We start from the raw sequence: 16,483 nt of genomic DNA, 5'->3' as shown, positions 1-16,483 counted from the left end.
AAATCCCAACACACAAGTTCCATGAAGCTCCCCTGGGTGGGTAGTTAGGTCCGCAATGGTAGCGAGGAAGGCAGTATTTCTGCATCTGTCATCCAGGTCTTAGACCACAGTAGCCGGGAGTCACAGCCATGGCCTGTGAGCTCCATCGTTCTGATATTTAACACACCATTTTCTGCTCCTCACCCTGGACCGGAGCTCTAGGGTGGCCACCTCACACCCATGACTCTCCGCTGCACCTCCTACAGGCCCTGGTGCCCGGTTCACACACCTTCCTGCCCATGGCTTCCCTACTTCCCACGTGCAAACAAGGCCTAGGAAAGCCATCAGCGCTAACTTCTGAAGAGCTTCAAGCAGTTGTTGATATGCCATTCCTTTCTGTAGAAAAAGCTGGTGTGTGGTGGTGGGGGAGGGGGGTTGAGCAAGAGCTGAGTGGGGTTCCACGGCCCTGCCATGAACAGACCTCTGCTGTTGGAACAGCCTTGCATGTCACCAAACAGCTCACAGCGTGTCTCTCATGTTTACGACAGGTGGTTTGTGTTCGACACGGAAACAAAGGACTTGGTCACCGTCCACACGGATGGAAATGAGCAGCTGTCTGTGATGCGGTATTCTCCAGGTCAGAATCCAGCTTTGAAATTCTCACAAATAAGGCGACTTTGTACGGAGAAACAAGTTGACAAAGCTCCGCCTAGGGACACTTAAGCCTATGGTTCGTAGGGTTCACTGGACAGCCATCGAGCCTTTGTGTCACTGTGCAACTCTGTGCTTTAAGTTAGTATTACAGATCCCCCACCCTCTCGGTCTCTTCCTCTCTCTGTTTTTGTTTGTTTTGTTTTTTTGAGACAGGATTTCTCGTGTAGCCCTGGCTGTCCTGGAACTCACTCTGCAGACCAGGCTGGCCTTAAACTCACAGAGATCCACCTGCCTCTGCCTCCCAAGTGCTGGGATGAAAGGCCTGCAGCATGACACCTGGCTTGTCTTACAGAGAATCTCAAACACAGAGTTAGACAGGGTGTCAGAGTGCGTCCCCCACCTCATTACCACTTGGATAGATCGCTCTGCTGCCTTCACGCCCCTCCAAGATACATGTCATTAGTGCATTACAAACATGTAGTGCAGAGGTTCCTGGGGCTGGGGAGACAACTCAAACCATGTGTGGTCCATGAAGGAGTGAGTTCTGATGATCCGTCTCCCAGCCCTTTGGATAAATTTATTCTTCTAGATTTATTCTTGTTATTTTTTATGTTATTGCAAATGAAATTTCTCTGAATTTTATTTTCAGATGTTTGGTTACTCATATGTAGCAATAAAATGAATTTTGCCTATGCTTTTTTATATATGTTCACCTTCCTAAACTCTAATGAGTTTTAGGGGTGGGGAGTGTCACATGCATATATGTATTTGTTTGCATGTGTGTACATGTGTATTTGTATGTATTTGTTCATATGTGTGGCTTCTGTATGTATGTGTGGTATATATAGTTTATGTCTAATGTATGTATGTGTATATGTTTGTGTGGTTTGTGTATATGTTTATGTATGTCTGTGGTATGTGTGTGTATGGATGGTGTATGTGGGTGTGTGTGGTGTTTGAATGTGGAATGTGTGTATATGTATGTGTGGTTTATGTGTGTGAATATGATTTATGTATACCTGGATGGGTATGTTCTTATGTACATGTGTATGTGGGGTTTATGTATATGATGTATGCATGTTTATACTGTGGTACACACGTATGTGTGGTTTATGTATATTTATGTGTGCATAAATCCTTGGGATTTTTCTTATACAATGTTAGATCATCTGTAAGTAAAAAGGTTGCTGTGTCCTTGGATCTAGAGGCCTTTGCGTTTCTTTCACGGCATAGCTGGCTCCTCCAGTAAAGCATGAACAGGGCTGGCCAGGAAGCCTCTCTTATTTTGCTCCCAGTGTTTCCTCTTCAGGGACAGAGGTGCCATTCATCACGAGAACGTTCTCTTCTCTACTGTCCCGATCAATCTCAGCATAAGAAGTGCTGGGACTTGTCAAACACTTTTCTACACCTGTTAAGATTGAAAATGTAGAGAAAAAAAAAAGAAGAAGAAGAAGAAGAAGAAGAACCTTGTGTGGTGGTGCACTTGTTTAGTCCCAGCACTTGGGAGGCAGAGGCAGGGGGAGCTCTGCAAGTTCAAACCCAGCCTGGTTCACATAGGGAGTTCCAGGACAGCCAGGGCTGCACAGCAAGACACTGTCTTAAAAAGGCGTGTGTGTGTGTGTGTGTGTGTGTGTGTGTGTGTGTGTGTGTGTGTGAAGAATGTGTATTTGTTCCTTTTAAATGTGGCATAGTATTAACTTTCTAACATTCAACCAACTTTACATTCCTCTAATAAATGCTGTTGGCAGTGTTTCAGGCCTTTTCTACGTCATTCCTATTTTGTGAAGGGTTTTGCATTCAAGTTTGTGAGGAGCGTTGGTATGGAGCGTTAGTTACTGTGATGTCGTCATTAGTGAAACGCTATTGGCCTTACAGAGTATGATGAGGCACTGTTTCCTCCTGTTTCCTGAGCTGCGCCTAGAACTCACTAACCTTCTTCTACCTCAAACCTTCCAAGTCCTGGGAGTCCAGGCCTCATGTCACAGCACATGCTGGATATTTAGTAACCATTTGAGGGAATTCACATGAAACCATGGAGCTGTGCTTCCTGCGTGGTATTTGTGTGAGCACTTTGGTTTGGCTAGAGATGTAATCATCACCGGTATACATTTGGCTGCAGTAGCCTAGAGCAGCCTAAGACTGTCTAACAGTCCATTCTGCCTGCTGGGATGTGTGCTGCCCCACACACCCAGCTTTGGGGAGTTTTTTTAACAGCTGAATTGAAGCCCTTTTTATGTAACTTTATTCTGAGTCTTGTCCTTCGAGGCAGTTTGGTGGTATGGGTCTATTTGGAACTAGATTTGTCTGCATTACGTAATTCCTTAGCACCAACATGTACAGTATTTGATTGCAATCCTTGTGGTTTATCCAAGGCTGCTTGCAAGTAGCCTGTCTCTCATTCTTGATGCTGGAAACTCATGTCCCCTCTCCTATTGGCTCAGTCAGCTAGACAAAGCCTTGTCAGGCTTGCTGAATTCTGTTCGCGAAGAGCCAATTACATGTGACACTGGCAGGTTTAGTCTCGTGTGACACTGGTGGTTTTCTTATTATTTTTCAGTCCTGGGATTTATTTCCTTTTTCCCCCTCTTTGATTTATTAACGTTGAGTTCCCGCTTTTCCGCTTCTGAAGGCAAACACATAGGTTATTTGTGGGATAACGTTCTTTCCTGGTACAGATGCTTGAAACTATAAGTCTCCCCTTTCACCGCCTGAGCCCCACCTCAGACGTTTGACGTGCGTTTTCAGCTCACAGATACTTCCGAGTTCCCCACGTGCATTCTCTGCTCTCAACTTTGTAGTGATTCTGTGTGAGTTTCACATCATGCACCCCAACCCCATCATCTCCCCGTCCCTTCGTGTGCACCCTCTGCCCGTGAAACCTCCTCCCCCCACATAAAATAAAAAACAAACAAACAAAAATAAACAAACCAAACAAATCGTAGAAAACATCTCTCCGTGGAAACTGTAGCATCAGTGTACCCCACTGCCTGACAGGCATGCTTCTCTAGCCTGCCCTTCGGCATCTTGTCTTGCTCCTAGTTACTCTGAAGGTCTGTGGTAGGTGCAAGAGGATCCTGCAACCCGTCTTCCTCAAAAGTTGCTCATGTGAGCAGGGCCTGGGTTTCCATCCTTCTCTGTTATCCCAATGGCAATCCTGGGGACTTTCCTCTGGGGACTTTTCCTCTGCCTCCCCTTTTGAGTCCCAGACTGCCCACTGGATGCTAGCATCCTGGGCCAGCCAACCATGTTAGAGGCAGCGCTCTCTTTGTCAACCCAATGGCTTTGCTAAATCAGACAGCAAGTTATTGAGAGGAGGGAGGGAGGGAGGGAAGTAGGAAGGGAGGGAGGGAGGGAGAGAAGGAGGAAGGGAGAGAGGGAGGGAGAGAAGGAGGAAGGGAGAGAGGGAGGGAGGGGGAGAGAGGGAGGGAGGGAGGGAGAGAAGGAGGAAGGGAGAGAGGGAGGGAGGGGGAGAGAGGGAGGGAGGGAGGGAGGGAGAGAAGGAGAAAGGGAGAGAGGGAGGGAGGGGGAGAGAGGGAGGGAGGGAGAGAGGGAGGGAGGGAGGGAGGGAGGGAGGGAGGGAGGGAGAGAGGGAGAGAGACTGACTGGGTCTGACATGGGCTTTTTGAAATCCCAAAGGCCATGCTCGGTGACACACTTCCTCCAACAAGGCCACACCTAATCCTCTACAAGGCTGGAGAGAGGGACATCTAGGGAAGCGTTTTATACTATTTATAAAATTATAAATTTAGGGCCTGGAGAGATGTCTCAGTGGTTAAGAGCCCTGGTTGCTCTTACAAAGGATCTGGGCTCAATTCCCAGCACCCACATGGCAACTTAGAACCATCTGTAACTCCAGTTCCAAGGGGTCTGATTCCCTCTTCCGGTCTCCTCAGCCACTGTATGTACACGGTTTGCACGTATACAAACATACATGTGGACGAAATACACATACACATAAAAATAAATAAATCTTTAAAAATTATAATTTAGAAGTTTGAAAGAAAAGATTTTATAAACTTTTACCAGCCTCTCCAACTCGATCCATGTGTATTTTCCAAATGAAAGAAAACTTTGAAAGCAGTATAGGATATATTGAAAAACGTTTCCCGTTCATTAATTGGTCTGACTCCAGCCTTTCCTGTTACGATGAGTGACGTCACCCTGACGTCACATTTGCTTCTGTCCTGTTTCCACAGATGGGAACTTCTTAGCAATCGGCTCCCACGACAACTGCATCTATATATACGGAGTTGCGGACAACGGGAGGAAGTACACGCGGGTCGGCAAGTGTTCCGTACGTTCTTCCGTTTCCTGGGGATGCTCACGTGGTCACAATTCATGGCAGAGGCATAGCGTCTTCCAGGCTCAGAAAGGCAAGAGAAACTTACCCAGTGTTCTCCTCTCCCAGGGCCATTCCAGCTTCATCACTCACTTGGACTGGTCCGTGAATTCCCAATTCCTGGTGTCAAATTCTGGCGACTACGAGATCCTCTACTGTGAGTAACAGACAGTAGGCTTGGCTGGGTTTAGAGTATACAGGGTACTCACTCTGACACTCCCATGGACCCGTGTGGGGTGAGGCCCTCTCTGTCCCTCATTGTCCTCCATGACATGGAGGGGTTGGCCTCATAGCCTCTTGGAGACTTCCTGACTGGGAGGAGCCTTGTTGAAGAGTGGGGTCCACCCTGGGGAAGAAACCAGGTGAGCCCTGTGCAAAGGTCCTGGAGATGAGACAGACCCATGGCCACAGGACAAATAGCCCTGGTAAAGGTACCGGCAACCCCTCCCCTAAGCAGGTAGAGACCGTGGAGACCCTCCCACTTGAATGAATAAAAGCCCCTGGACCCTTTTCTTCCAGCCTGTCTTGGGGAAGTCTCTGTGCCTAAGTAGGACCTGGGAGGAGAGAGGATGCAAAAGGCAGCATTTACCTGCTGCATACTGTGCTCTGAGCAGAGCAGAAGGGATTGTGGGATATGAGAACGCCCTGGCCTCCACCCACAGGATGTTACTTAGGATGCACACTGCTATTTGCCTGGCTTTCTCATGATCCACAGTATCTTCTGACATTTTCAGGCTCCTCCCTTTCTATAGATAAAAAAAAATTCTAAATAGAGGTTCAGATGCCAGTGAGGGTGGGAAGGCAGTGTGAGGAGGAAGTTACATCCTGCTGGGACTGTTGCCCACTTGCTAAGGAGCCTGGGAAAGGCAGGGTAGAGAGATAGCCAGTTCCAGGAGGGAGCTCCCTCCTCCTTGGGTCCTGCCTGACACAGGGGCAGATGCTGTCTGGATGTTTCTAAAACCTACCCAGACACGGGCTCGTTGGCTACGAGTGAGATTCACTGGGCAGACAGACAGATCACCCTGGAAGCCTTGGCACTTGCTGAGAGTGGTTTCCTGCCTCAGAGTTGAAGAGGCTGAGGGACATGAGTGTGTGTGTGTGTGTGTGTGTGTGTGTGTGCGCGCGTGTCTGTCTGTCTGCCTGCCTGCCTGCCTGCCTGCCTGCCTGCCTGCCTGCACTTGCACCTGTAATAAGGACATTGAGCAGTAGGAGGCTAGAACCAGAGGCTGGTCAATGGGAGAAGCCAGGCTGGTGGGAGGGAGTAGAGTCTCAGAGAAGGGCATGGAATACTGGAAGGCAGAGCCTCCTGAGACCCAGACTTGCACCCATTCCCAGACAAACTGACAGCTGTGCACACTGTTCCCATGGGAAGATGGGTGGTTTTCCCTGATGGGCATGGCTGTGGTCTCGTGGGTGGGAAGGTGGGTGGTCTTCCCTGATGGGCATGGCTCTGAGGACCCCGCCTGACTCCAGGGAGATCTGGGGCCTCAGCTGAGAAGTCACAAGGCTATTGCTTCCTCCAGGGGTTCCGTCTGCCTGTAAGCAAGTCGTGAGTGTGGAAGCCACACGGGACATCGAGTGGGCCACCTACACCTGCACCTTGGGATTCCATGTCTTTGGTAAGGGTCCGCGTATGTCATTGCCTTTGAACTCTGAATGTGCTCTGGCGAATGAGACCACACCTCCTTCAGTCCTTAAGGATTTCTTTTTAGTTGTTTATGGGCACGAGTATTTTGACTTCACGTATGTGCAGTGCCTGTGGAAACCAAAGAGGGCATCAGACTCCCCACTGGTACCCATAGTTGTGAGCTGCCATGGAGATGCCGGGACTCAGACCCCGGGCCCCACCACTTTTGGTCTTGTGCATCTGCTCTGTCCTTGCCTGGGGCCATGACACACAATCTCCTCAGCTCCCAGACTCAGACCAGGTGAGGAGGCTGAGGGGGTGATTAACCCTCCCCCAGGCACAGGACGGCCCTCCCCCGCTGGTTACGTGGATGGTGTTGTTCCTATGGGAACCACACAACAGTTGGCTTACTTACTGCTTGCAGGGTAATTATAGTCTTTGACCCTTAAGCCTAAACTTTTCACTCCTTTCAAAGCCCATCTTAGGAATACATTCACAAATAACTTATGATAAGTTGCTATAGTCTGAGCAATTGGTAGGGATTCCTATGTCCCCTCAGTGTAGCGTCTCTCTATCTCCTGGTGTTCTGCATACTGAGGAGTGGGCGTACACTCAGCCCTCTAATATACAAAGCTCTCAACCAAAAGCCTCTCCCAGGACACAGTGCCCCTATCCTCCAGGTACCCTGCACTTCAGGGACTTACGTGGAAAGATGTCACTTCACGAGCAGGGTAGCGGGTACCTGCCGTTGCACCCAGAGGGCCCCCAGTGGAGGCAGGCAGCTCAGGACGCTGCTGGGGTTGTGTGACTTAGCACAGCTGTTAGAAGCACTGCAGGGCTTCTCAAGGCTGACCCTGGGTGTACTTCAGCCAGGAACTAGAGAGAGGCAGGAGCCAGAAATGAGCGTTCACAGGACTCTTGAATCTAAAGCCCAGACTGAAGGTGGTTTTCTTTTTGTAGCCCCCTGGTGGCCAGGTTTGGCGCGCTGTGGCTCTGTGGTTTCCAGTGCTGTCTGTGCTCTGTTCCAGGGGTATGGCCAGAGGGCTCCGATGGAACAGACATCAACGCCGTCTGCCGGGCCCACGAGAAGAAGCTCCTGTCCACAGGCGATGACTTCGGCAAAGTGCATCTCTTCTCGTACCCGTGCTCCCAGTTCAGGGTAAGGTCATGGCCGTTCGCCACTCTTCTTACAGGGCGTGGACCGATGGTCTGACCTGTCTAAAAACCAAATGAACTGTGGGTGAGGGCGGCCAGCAGATGACACTGCTGATCTGCCACCTGAAACCTCTAGGGTTCCCCACTACCCTAGGGAGACCTCAACACAAATGTAGCCTACAAAACTTTTTATATCTGGTATGTCTACTTCTGCACCTATTTAGATGTCACCCCGACACACACACACACACACACACTCACACCCCTACTCTCTATCTCCCCATGCTCACTCCAGCTCTACTGAGTTGACCAACCCCATGTCTAGACTGCTTTCCTGGGCCTTTGTGAATCTGAACATCTTTCAGCCAGAAGACTCGGTCTCTGACCCCCGCTTAGTGCCACTGTAGGGTTGGCTCATGCCTGGTGCAGCCCTCCAAGATTGCCCATACTTGATTTCAGGCCTATCGTGTGCTGGTCTCTGTCCCAGGGGCTTATTTCTGTACTCACCTCGAGTCTCACACACAAAGTGGATGCACAGACAAGAGCAGCTTACAAGGGGGGACAGACAGTAACGGAGTTTCAGACTGATTTAGAACTCAAGCGTTTTCTGAGGCCACAGTCACCTCTGCATAAGCTTTTCTCCCTGTCATGCTTTTCCAGGCTCCAAGCCACATCTACAGTGGACATAGCAGCCACGTCACCAACGTGGACTTCCTCTGTGAAGACAGCCACCTTATCTCTACGGGTGGGAAAGACACAAGCATCATGCAGTGGCGGGTCATTTAGTCCCCGTGGGATCCCGAGGAGACAGACTCACGTCCCGCTTGGTCACTGTGATTTCTGTTTTGTCTACAGACTCTTAACAAACCTCAGGAAAACTGTCCCTCTACCAGTTACCTTAGTTGGGGAGCCAGTGCGTGTCATACCAGATAAGCAGTTTTGCGTCCACTTTTGTTATATAGGGCAGGATAGAATGCATGTTGGGTAAAGGAAGTTCCCAAGGTTTACACGGCATCAACAGAAGGGACTGGTGTATCCTTATAGACACTTTTCTATGAACTCTTCAAAAATGGTCACAGAATGCCTTTTAAAATATTGTATATAGTCTTCACTGCTTCACCTTGCTAAGTCAGATATTTATGATAATGAAGTATGGAACTGGGGTCATTGTTGACTAAAAGGTCCTAAAAGGATAAATTACGTAACTGATTTGCCCAGCTGAATCAGGAATGCAAATGCCAGACTTTCCTTGGCCATGTAACTAAAATCCCATTAACTCCTCCCTCTGGGAGGCTGGCAAGAAAGGTACTGTATTCTCCCTGGTTAAGCAGTTTGTACTACAGAACCCCTGAGCTTCCATGGGTGTATAGGTGCTTCCACGCTCTGGTTAGACTGTCTTGCCTGGGGACACAGCCAGTTTCTTCAGCACCTCCACAAACTGCACCCCAATTCTGTTCCTGCGCCCTGATTCATGGCGAGACATTTAGCCACCACCCTCTGTGTATTAACGGCATGATATGGTATTGTCCTCATATAGGGTTTAACAACTTAAGATAAAATGCCCAAGGCTGAGCCTTGCTGTGTGTGCTCTGGACACTACATTTGTACCCAATCGAGCAGGTCAAGATGGAGAGGGGCTCTCTTCAGAGTGCAGCACCTCTGAGGCTCTGGGTGTAAGATGGTTTCCTTCCCTGACTTTTGTGCTCAGACAGCACTCAGCATACAGGCCAAAACTGTGCTCTGACAGTAGAACATAGGCATCCGAAGGTGTCAAGAAGGCCTTACCCTTTGTGTGGCAGATTGAATTGATTGTTTACACTGGGGACTGTATCTCGGATTTTTAAAGAGAGGAATCACAAACAGACTTAAGGACAGATGCTGAGATTTCTTTTTGTAAACTTGTTTAAGCAAGTGAGTGAGTTGAGTTGTCTGAACTCTATAGCGCTGGTTGTTTACGCTGATGAAGGATGACATTGAAGACGTTTCCCTTGCCATCTCTAGCCTGCCGTGAAGGGACAGGGTGCCAGAAAATCACGTGACTCGAGATGAAGCTGTTTGTATGTATCCTTCTCAAATATATTCTATAAGGAAATAAAATCTGAAAAGTGCATTTCTTACTGACCTATGTTTCTGAAAGTATGTAAATTAAAATATTTAGGGCCGGAGAGATGGCTCAGGGCTTAAGAGCGCTGACTGCTCTACCAGAGGTCCTGAGTTCAATTCCCAGCCACCACATGGTGATCCAATGCACTCTTCTAGTGTGTGTCTGAAGACAGCTGCAGTGCATTCATATAAATAAAAAAATAAATAAATCTTTAAGAAAATGTAAAATTAGATAGGGTCCACATTACATTCTGTTCCCCATCAGAGGGGCCACTCCTGTGGGGCCCTTGCAGATAGAGTTCACGTTTGCATATACTGTGGGAGCCTTCATCAGCTGAGACAGCTCTAAAGGAATTGGCCTAATTTCTTGCCTTAATAACCTAGCCCAATTGTTAGTTTCTTTGTGTGAATATTGGCAAAATGGTCACTTTTAATTGACAGTTGAAGGAATAATTAGGGATCAAGGAAGGGGAAGAGACCCATGGCAACTTGCATAGTGGTTCCTTTGGCAACATCAGGACTAAATACCCCATAGAAACCACCTCAGGAGGTAGGAATTGACTTGGGTCATGATGTCAGAGGCTTCAGGCTGCTGTCACTTGGCTCTGGGCATTTGGGAAGAATGCCATGATGAAGGGAACAAATTGGAGAAGCATCTCCATTGTCTGGTAGTCAGGAAACAGAACAATAAGAAAGAGGAGACCAGAGACACCAGCCATCTAAGAGATCACCTTCAGTGACTGCTGTCTCCAGTGAAGCTCCACCCATGAAACTTCTAGAACTTTCTGCGATCGATACATCAGCTAGGGACCAGGCATTCAAAGCCTGTGGGGGAACATTTGACGTATAAAAATACAGTCAACTTACAAATCAAGGACAAATGTACATGTCTCATATTTTGGATACATATGTCCATAATATTGTTCTATATTTTATTACCTGTGAAGATAATTATAATATTACATATATATTAATCCAACTATCACAGCATTAAATATATAGTAATTGTTTATAAATAGTATTAAATAGCACCATTGTTGTGGTGCCGTATTTAATGGTCCAGTGCTACCTTTATAGATGGTATGTGTTTATTGTTAATATAGCACACAATGATGGCTTACCACTCCTCCCTCATCCTGCGGCCAGAGAGTTAATTTGTCTCTGCTTGTATTCAGGAAGCTGCGGAGAAGGATGTAATAGAGTCTGCAGTTCAGGCATAAGAACAAATTTGTTTTCTAGGCTTAAAAAACACATAGGTGGGGTCTGAAGAGGCGGCTCAGAGGTTAAGAGCACCGGCTGCTCCTCCAGAGGACCTGGCTTCAAGTCCCAGCAACCACATGGCCGCTCAGCTCACAACTATCCGTAACTCCGGTTCCAGGGGATCTGACACCCTTACACAGACATACATGTAGGCAACACACCAATACATACAAAATAAAAATAAATTATTTATTTAAAAAAAAACAAATAGGTGTCTTAGCATCCGTACGTTGAAAATTGTAGTGGTATTTAGCATCTCTTTAAATTTGGGCAGAACAGAACTTCCAGCTTACCGGACAGCTCCACTGTCAGATGCATTCCGCCACCTAGTGGCAAGATAACAGAATACAGTCCATTTTTTTTCTGCTCTCAGCACTGTGGAGAAAAGCCATCTCTTATTCCCCTGAGTGGTCTATGTGGAGACGTCTGCACAACCAGACTGCTCAGGAGAACCTTCAAGAATTCCTGGAAGACCCTGGCATCTCTGCAGCCTTAGGAACTACGAACAGACTTCATGTTTAAGGAGTGAGGGTCCCCCATCTGAAGCTGGGGGGGGGGGGCGGTGCTGCTAGGCAGGAAGTGAGGTCACACACTCTGGCTCTCTTGCACGGACACTGACTTCTCTTCAGAGGTCATGTCTGTACCTCACTCCTGACACCAGCCTTTTCTGGGCACCTGGCAGAGAGCTGCCCTCTTTCGCTTTTGGGATTTCCAGCCGCGGCCCACAAATCCAGGGAGCACATGCCAAGTTCTCCATGTACCTTGGGAGGAGTCAGACATGACCCCTGCTTTTCCCTTCTGGAAGGAAGGCAGTGTGACCAACAGATCAGCTCCGCCACCTCTATGCCCAAGAAATCTTATTCCTAAATTCTTTTAAAATATTTTTAAATGTTTGATTATATTTCTTTATCGCGGGGAGCGCTTGCAGCTGCACCTGTATGGTTCATGACCTATACATGTGGAGGTCAAAGGACAGCTGGTGGGAGTCAGTTCTCTCCTTCTGTGTGTTCTGGGGATCGAACTTGGTTCATCAGGCTTAGCAGCAAGCCCCTTTGTCCACTGAGCCTTCTCTCTGGCCTGTCTATTTAAGATTTCTAACCCCTTACTGTGCATGTCTATGAAGTACATGAGAGAGTATAAGGCTTCCTGGGAGCCTTCTGTAACCTGTACCTTGGTCTATGAAGCTTCTGAAATGCCTTATCTACTGGATCTTGGCTCAAGGTCCAACACCTGGTTACATCAGCAATGCTGCAGTGACTAGCCTTAGATGGCTTCTTTGTGCATCTATGTGGTGGGTTTTATCCTCTCTCCCCTCCTTGCTGAGGGATGGGACTGGATTGTTATGGTTGTGAACACTGGATTTTGCCAAATTATCTTCCAGAGTGGGCCAGCAGCAGAGGGTGCCTCCCTCTGTTCCACTTCACATCTGGACCTGTCCTTTTTCAACAGCCTGGCAGGCCTCCAATCGATAACTCAGCTAGCAGCCTTCTGTGCAGAGGAGTGCTGTGTGTGTGTGTGTGTGTCTGTGTGTGTCTGTGTGTGTGTGTCTCTGTGTGTGTATGTTTCTGTGTGTCTCTGTGTGTTTCTCTGTGTGTATGTGTGTCTGTGTTTCTGTATGTGTGTCTCTGTGTGTGTGTGTCTGTGTGTGTCTGTGTGTGTGTCTCTGTGTGTATCTGTGTGTGTCTGTGTGTCTGTGCACACGCATGTGCTTGTGCATGTGTAGAAGGTTCCACACGCTCTGTGCAGTCTGCAGGGAACAGAATGAATGCCAGCTGCCTAGCCTTGGCCTGGACACTTGTGTGACTAGAAAGCTGACCATTTCCCCGGCCAGAACTCTGGACATTTTCTCTCTCAGCACCAATTGTTGGATCAGTACTCCACACATACAGGCCCAGGAAGGGCTCTAGTATGGGACATATTTAATTATTGTGATGGTTAATGCTGATTATCAACTTGATGGGTTATGAGTCGCCATGGAAACCAATCTCTGATCATATCTATCAGGGATTATCTAGATTAAGTTCACTGAGATACGATTCATCTTAACTACGGGCGGCTCTGTTCAGTAGGCTGGGATCCTGAACTGAATTAAAAGTAGGAGGTGAGCTGAGCAGGTGCCAACTCTGTTTCCTGACTGCAGATCCAGTGTGATGATCTGCCTCATGCTTTTGCCTGCTACAACTTCCTGCCATGAGGGACTGAACCCTTGAACAATGAGCTATTGCGTGGCTTTGGGGGGGGGGACCCACTTGAGATTTAATAACAAAGACACGGAGATACCTGTATAGTACAAGGCTGTTGCCCTTTTTGCTGGGGCAGACTCTCAGCTAACCCATCTAAACTTAAGAATTCTCTGCCATTGTGTCTCCACCACGTCTCTCTGTCTCTCTCTCTGTGTCTCTCTGTCTCTCTGTCTCTCTGTCTCTCTCTCTCTCTTCTACCTCCCTGCTCCGTTCCTCTCCTTCTGTCTCCTGCCTCTGTTTCTCTCTCTGCCCTTTTACCTCTCCTCTCCAGTCCCAGCTCAAGCTGCCAGCTTGCAAAAAAGCCACACTCCTTACTCACCCAGTTGGCAGTGGGGACTACTCGTCCTTCCCTCAGGCAGCTTGGGACAAACATTTATTTGTCTTGTTAGCCTGAGGCACAGCAATTAACAACTGAGAATGCAGGGACACATATTCATAGCCAGAGGGTACAATGTGTGTGAGTTGTCTCAAGAGTGAGCCAAAATAAACCATCTCTTCCTTAACTTGCTCTAGTGGCGACAAGTTACAGACACACCCAAACAGGGTGAGAGAGAACAAGAGCCCATTCTTCTTCATGCTTACCTCCTCAGCACTAGCTGGGAACTGACAGGTGTGCAAGCACTTTCCTGTCACTCCATAGTTCCATCAACTTCTTTAGGGTCCTGTGACAAACATGCTTCTGCAAGGAAGACAAGGAAGCAATCCTCTCTTCCTGTTCCTGGTAATAGGTGAGTTACTTTGGCCATAGGTAGGCAGGGTGGGCAAAATGGAAGACCCTAGAAAGAATTGGGTAATATAATTTCTGCCTATAACATAGCAGACCGACCACTTCCCACCTCCCAAACTGAGCTAGGAAGTTGAACCTCTTCCAGACTATGGGAAGGCTGGTGCCATATGCCTTGTGTTATCTTTTTGGATGAGTGAGTTTCTATGTCTTTAAGATTACCAGAAGACCCTCAGATCATGGCTACTGCAAAAGAGAGTGGGATTTGCCCAGCTTGCTACCCAGCTCCCCATGTGCCCCCATCGCTCCCACACTGGTCCTCTGTTTCTGTGTGGTTCACAGAAGTGGCAGGCTTAGATACAGCATGTCTGTTCATTGTCTGCATTTGCAGCATGCTGTGGGAGAAGCCAGACACATCCTGTGCTCCTGACCCTTGGGTTCTGGAGGTCACCCTCTCCTTGGCTTCAGTTACTGCTGGTTTGTGCGTGGCATTTGGACAATCAGAAACCATCCTCAGAAACTGACTTTTCTTTCATCCTGCTCACCTTCCTCCCCAGGAAGAGGCAGATCCAGAGCTTAGGCATCCGTGGAAAGCAGGAGAAGAATTTCCAACAAGTGTGGAACAGACAGACAGAAGGATGCGAGGTTCAGGATAGCCAAGCAGTCACCATATGCTTTACCACTATAGAAGTGTTCTGGCCTCTCCTGGCAGGGCTATTTATTTAGACCACTTGTAAAATGTCAGAGCTGCAGTTAAACTGAGGGGCAGGCTGTCTTTGGGAACATCTCCCAAAGTGTTTCATGAACTACTGATGCCAGAGACTCCTGGTTTGAAAGACACTCAGTAGAATATATTACCTCATGCTGTGTCTGTCTGCCCATCCATCTCCCTCCCTCCCTTCCCCTAAGCCTGGCACATCTCAAGCTGGAGAGCTCCCCCTGTCATGGATATATTGGAGATGATGACAAAGAGGCAGAAAGGCTTCCAGACAGGCAGGTGAGCAGGGATGAGAGGCTACATGGAACACTTGAGTGACCTTGAGCGACCTTGAGGGCCGAGCAGTGGCAGAGGGAGAGGTTAAACCTGGTAGCCATCTGGGGGACACCTGAAGTCCTGAGGCATTCCAACCACCCAGCCTGTCCTTCCTCAGCCATGATGCCAGCCCTCAGACTAAGAGCACACCCTGGGGAAGACATAGCTTCACCCAGATCCATTTTGTTTGTTTGCGTACTTGCTTCTCTATTGTACAGATTAGAAGCAAACTCTTAGGGAACAGAGATTTACCCAAGGACAGTACTCTTCTTCCTTCTCCTCTTCCTCCTCTTCCTCCTCTTCTTCCTCCTCCTCTTCCTCCTCCTCCTCTTCTTCTTCCTCCTCCTCCTTTTTCTTCTTCTTATAAAATAGAAGTACTGTACCTTTAAATGATAAAATTGTACACTCTTTTTATAGCAAACTCAAAAAGAGACTCAGCTGTTCCCGCTACCCCAAAATAGCACAATTGCTTCTTAGTGTGTGTGTCCTTTCCATGTTTCCACCCTTTCAGTCAATTTTTAGATAAAGTTTGCTGGTTGACATTTCGAGTGTATCAAGCTATATAACTTTATAGGCCGTTTTCCCATCACAGTTTGTTATAGATAACTCATGCATATAAGTATGATGATCAACACTGTGTGTCCTTGACCAGTGCTCCCACATCGATAAGGATGGTGATGGTGGTAGTCATAGCTGGTAGTGATGACGATGGTAACAATAGTGGACATGGTGGTGGTAAGGATGGTGATGATGGTGATGGTGGTGATGGTGATGATGGTGATTGATGCTGATGGCGGTGATGGTGATGCTGATGGTATATGTCAATGCCACACAGAAAAAGAGAAAACAAACTCTTGATGTGGTTTACCTAGGAGTGTCTCTGATATTATTCAGAAGAGTTTTGGCCTCTTGTGTTCTAATCTAAAAGAAGTCTAAGCTAAGAGAGTAGTTTCAGAAGAGTGTAATAAAGAAAAGTAAAATCAGGGAAGTCCTGAATGAAGGCATCCCCTCTACATACTGAGCAGTACAAAGTAATGAGAAGCAATGAGAGACCTGTGTACCAGCCTTTCCCGGCGTCTCTGGAACACTGGGCGCTGGCTCTGCTTTCAGTGCTGCTGGTCTTACACCCGCGCAACACCTCGCCCCAAATGCAGAACTTCCTGAGTCAGGGGCATGAACTGGTCACAAAGGGTAACTGGGGATCACGGCACAGCTGAGGTTATGTGCGTGAGTTAGTTACACTGGGAGTTCAAAGCTCAGTAAGACCGCTTGGGATGTTTTCCTAGCGGCAGCTGAACGCGCTGACTATGCAGTGTGTCAGCAGAAGGAGTGCGTTGTCATCTCAGCACAGCTGGCGGGATCACAG

General features: G+C 48.0%; 1 protein-coding gene across 11 annotated transcripts in view; it reads left to right on the top strand.

The window, feature by feature from the left end:
• Eml1 (EMAP like 1) overlaps positions 1 to 9,875 on the top strand; it is a 155,132-nt gene extending 145,257 nt beyond the window's left edge. For all 11 annotated transcript variants that reach the window (XM_076921219.1, XM_076921217.1, XM_076921221.1 and 8 more), the window contains 6 exons: positions 528 to 616; positions 4,830 to 4,927; positions 5,042 to 5,129; positions 6,496 to 6,591; positions 7,628 to 7,758; positions 8,415 to 9,875. In XM_076921219.1, coding sequence (XP_076777334.1) covers positions 528 to 616; positions 4,830 to 4,927; positions 5,042 to 5,129; positions 6,496 to 6,591; positions 7,628 to 7,758; positions 8,415 to 8,540 — 628 coding nt within the window. In that variant the 3' untranslated portion in view covers positions 8,541 to 9,875. The remainder of the gene's footprint in view (positions 1 to 527; positions 617 to 4,829; positions 4,928 to 5,041; positions 5,130 to 6,495; positions 6,592 to 7,627; positions 7,759 to 8,414) is intronic.
• Positions 9,876 to 16,483: the final 6,608 nt, after the last annotated feature.

This window comes from Arvicanthis niloticus, chromosome 23 (genome assembly GCF_011762505.2).
Source record: "Arvicanthis niloticus isolate mArvNil1 chromosome 23, mArvNil1.pat.X, whole genome shotgun sequence".
In the NCBI taxonomy this organism is placed as follows: Eukaryota; Metazoa; Chordata; class Mammalia; order Rodentia; family Muridae; genus Arvicanthis; species Arvicanthis niloticus.
This window is presented reverse-complemented; position numbering and strand designations above follow the sequence as displayed.